Source organism: Sphaeroforma arctica (assembly GCF_001186125.1).
Source record: "Sphaeroforma arctica JP610 unplaced genomic scaffold supercont1.895, whole genome shotgun sequence".
Lineage (NCBI taxonomy): Eukaryota > Ichthyosporea > Ichthyophonida > Sphaeroforma > Sphaeroforma arctica.
Window position 1 is genome coordinate 2,228 of NW_014039663.1, and position 3,621 is coordinate 5,848.

Here is a 3,621-nt window from a genome sequence, read left to right on the forward strand (position 1 = left end):
GTTCGGATTCTGAAGTGTCTGCAGCCATGGCTTGGCGTGCTACACCCGCAATAACTTCAGAGAAGTTGTCGGCTGTCTCCACGAGCGCTTGCTTTGCCACTTCTGTCGGTTCGTCAGCAAAATCACCAAAATCATCCTTCGTGTCCATGTGTCCACTGTCACCGAGTTCGGCAAAATCACCGAAATTCTCGCCAGGTGTGTGCTGCTCCGGTAAATTTATCTGCTGTTCGCCATCCTCCGTGCTGCGTTTCAGGCCAACAGCATCCGAACTCTCGTTACCACCACCGAAACTCTCTCTAACTCCTTCACTCACACCTACACCACCGTGGCTGTCCTCGGCGCTGACCGCTGGTTCGGTCTTATCAAGCCTATCAAAACCACCGAAGCCGCCTTTGGCGTGTTGAGCCTTCTCTGAAGAAACCTCTGGCGTGCCTTGCCGCGTGTCACCTAAAGAAGTCTCCCCAGGTCTCGCACTGACATCACCCACCCCGCCAAAATCACCAAACCCGTCCGATTGCTCGTCTCGTGTTATATTGTGCAGCGCGTCGTCCGAAGGTCTATCTGTACCGCCAAACGCACCAAAATCACCGAATCTATCGTCCTGCATTTGTGGTGTAGTCTGCACTGGAGCCTTTTCCGCCGGTTTGAGGTAGGCTTCGCCAAACCCACCCAGGCTACCAAACTCACCGTCTGGCTCGCCTGGTGGTCCCTTCACTGTCGTATCCTCAGAAGACCTTACTTCGCTAGTGCCAACACCGCCACAGGTACCGAATTGGGTGTTTTGCATTTCTGGTGTAGCTCCATCTGAGGCATCTTCCGAAGGCGTTGCTTCGTGACCTTCAACCACGCCAAAATAAGCGAATCCGTCATCTTGCACTTGTTGTGCAGTAATTGGTGAGTCCACTTCGCTATGGCTAACCTCATTGTCCTGTGCAGCATGAGCGGCAGCAGGCTCTAATGACTTCTCGGCAGTGTTGTTCAGCGCATCAAAGTCGCCGAAACATTCGTCTCGAGCGCTTTCCATCGCAGTGTCTGCACCTCCCTCCGAACGCATTACATTGGATTCACCGGGCGCGCCAAAAGTACCGAGCTCATTGTCTTGCTCGTTGTTTGTAAGCCCTTTGGAAACGCCCTCCGACGTCTTTGTCAGAGTTTCGTCAACCCCGCCAAAATCACCAAATCCATCGGCTTGCTCTGCTTGTTCCGATTCGTTGGGTCGATTCTCGGGCGCTTGTAGATCACTATGCCCCAAGCCGTCGGTGCCGTCGTCTGGCTGTTGTTGTGTAGGTTCAGATGGTGCAACCTCAGACGGCATTTCGCCAGTACCACCAAACCCGCCATAGTCACCAAAGCCATCATCATGCACCTCTTGTACCGCCCTTTCCGGAGTATCCATAGTAGTCTGTAGACTGGTCTCGTTAAACTCGCCAAACCCATCCACGCCATCGGCTTCTGCCATTGCTTCGGTAGCCGGTGCTGGAAAATCCTTAGCCGTATGTACAACAGTTTCATCGAAGCCTCCGAAATCACCGAACCCATCGGCGTGCGTTGCCTGCGGCGTCTTCTCCGACGCGTCGTCCGAAAGCTTCACCTCATAACCACCAAACCCGCCGAAATCATCGAGATCGTCCGGCTGCACCTTGCTTTCAGCAGGCGCTGTAACGTCTTCCGAGCGTTTCGCAGCGGACTCTCCGAACCCGTCGTAGTCTCCGAAACAATCCGTTTGTGCACTGGCGGTGGGGTTGGACGAGGCTGATGGATCAGGCCATGCACTCATAGGCCAATTGTCAGGCCTGGTGTCGCTAGCGTCGTGCGTGTGATGGCTATCAAGACCAGCTGTGGTCTGGGTGTCATCGGCATTGGCAGTGCTACCGGATGCACTCGCCGGTACGGCGGCCTCTAAAGGTGTAGGTAGCGGTGTAGGTTGCGGTGTGGTATTGGGGGACCTATCGAAAGGCGATGTCACGGGCGAGCTGAAATTCAGGCCCAGCAAATCGCTCATCCCCAGACTACCTCCGCCCGCTTTACTTTGACTTGTATCAGAGTCCGTAACCTTTACCATAGGGTCTGCGCCTAACGAATCCGACGTACCGAACTGTCCATACGCGTCTGTATCTGACGTCGTCCGTAGCGCTGGCTCTGCTGCAACGTCGTCTATCGCAGTGTCTGTTCCCCCAAATGCATCGCTGCCAAAGTCATACGCGTCGGCTTCTTGAGTCGCACCACTTTCTGTCCCGAAATCTCCGAGATCGCCGAAATCGCAGAAATCTGTACCTCCGTTGCCCGATTCTGTGGGATTCGGATCCGTACTGAAGTCCTCAAAGTCGGCAAAGAGGTCTTCGTCTTGCCCTGTATAATTGCGGAAGTTGAAAGCGTTGGTTTGGTAAGGTAAAGGTATACCATAAAGTCGTGGTAGAGGCATGCGGAATTCAACCTGGGCTTTGGATATGTCGAACGTAATCGCTTAGGCAATGATTTGTAAATATCTCCGACAGCAAAAGGTTTGGTGGTGCTCACGTTGATCTCCACCGCCATGCCTTGCTAAGTTTTAGGGTTAAGGGTTCTGGTGAACTCCTCATTCAGGACAACTAGACATATCAGAGGCTCTGGTTGCTATTGTAGTTGCCGTGTCTAATGCAGGGAGTTGTTCGCATGTGCTGTATCTGTGGCATTCGGTTATGATGGTGTGGAGCCTCGGTGGGTGCATAGTGAAAAAGTCCGCCTGCCAAAGAAACCGTCCAATTGCTTTACCAAGGCAAGAATGTTCGTCGATAGATCCAAATGGAAGCCACCCCGGGTGAGAGATTGCTAAACGTGCAACAGGTACTGTGTACAGTCGGGTATGTATTTCCCAGGCCCTTTGAATAGCAAACGTGAACTCGCAGAACATTCGCGCGAATACACTTTCGAATGCCAGACTGGTCAATGCGAGATCTCAACCACACGCCCCAAGTCATATCGATGTAATCGCACAAACGTATACACACTCATCAAAACTAGAAAGGCAAGGTCCAAGTATTGAAAATACGTACTTGAAAGTCATTGCAGCATCCGTCGATCTCCACATGTCCATAACAGATATGGGCGTCACCGCTACGTTTTCCGACTACAGCGAATCAGAAGGCCAATAAACAAACACACAAGCCTTGAAGATGGAAAGGACACACAGACAAGTCTCATGGCTTTCCCGTTAGTTTACCTGTCGATGTGACGCCAACTCCACCACCAGAGATTGGACTGAAGTCCTCGGACTGCACGAGAGGTGTGTTTTGAACACCACTCGAGGCGCCACTGTCGCTTATGAGTGCCCCAAAAATATCATCTGTGGCATTTTGCTGACCAGACGCGGGCGTGTTCTGCAGTGTGTATTTTGGCGAGCATTTGAGTATGGCGTAACTGGAGTTTGTTGCAGAAAATGTTTTATGAGATGAACGCTTCGTTTGATAGAGAAGACAAAATAGACATGTCTCTGCACAGCCCATCGTACAAAGACTTCATGACTGACAAAGGGAATGCCATAAGCATATTACAGTATCATACCTGCATTAAGACAAAGAAAACAAACAGAAATAAAAACACAACAGAATGCGATAAATATATAAATCTAAATATGAATATATA

At 51.2% G+C, this 3,621-nt stretch overlaps 1 protein-coding gene across 1 annotated transcript in view; it reads right to left on the reverse strand.

Annotated features, from left to right (window-relative positions):
* Positions 1-103: 103 nt before the first annotated feature.
* SARC_09140 (hypothetical protein) overlaps positions 104-3,621 on the reverse strand; it is a gene marked incomplete at its 3' end in the record, with an annotated part of 4,507 nt that continues 989 nt past the window's right edge. Inside the window, exons 2-3 of the mRNA XM_014296852.1 lie at positions 3,200-3,356; positions 104-2,349 (exon numbers count right to left, since the gene is read on the reverse strand). Coding sequence (XP_014152327.1) covers positions 104-2,349; positions 3,200-3,356 — 2,403 coding nt within the window. The remainder of the gene's footprint in view (positions 2,350-3,199; positions 3,357-3,621) is intronic.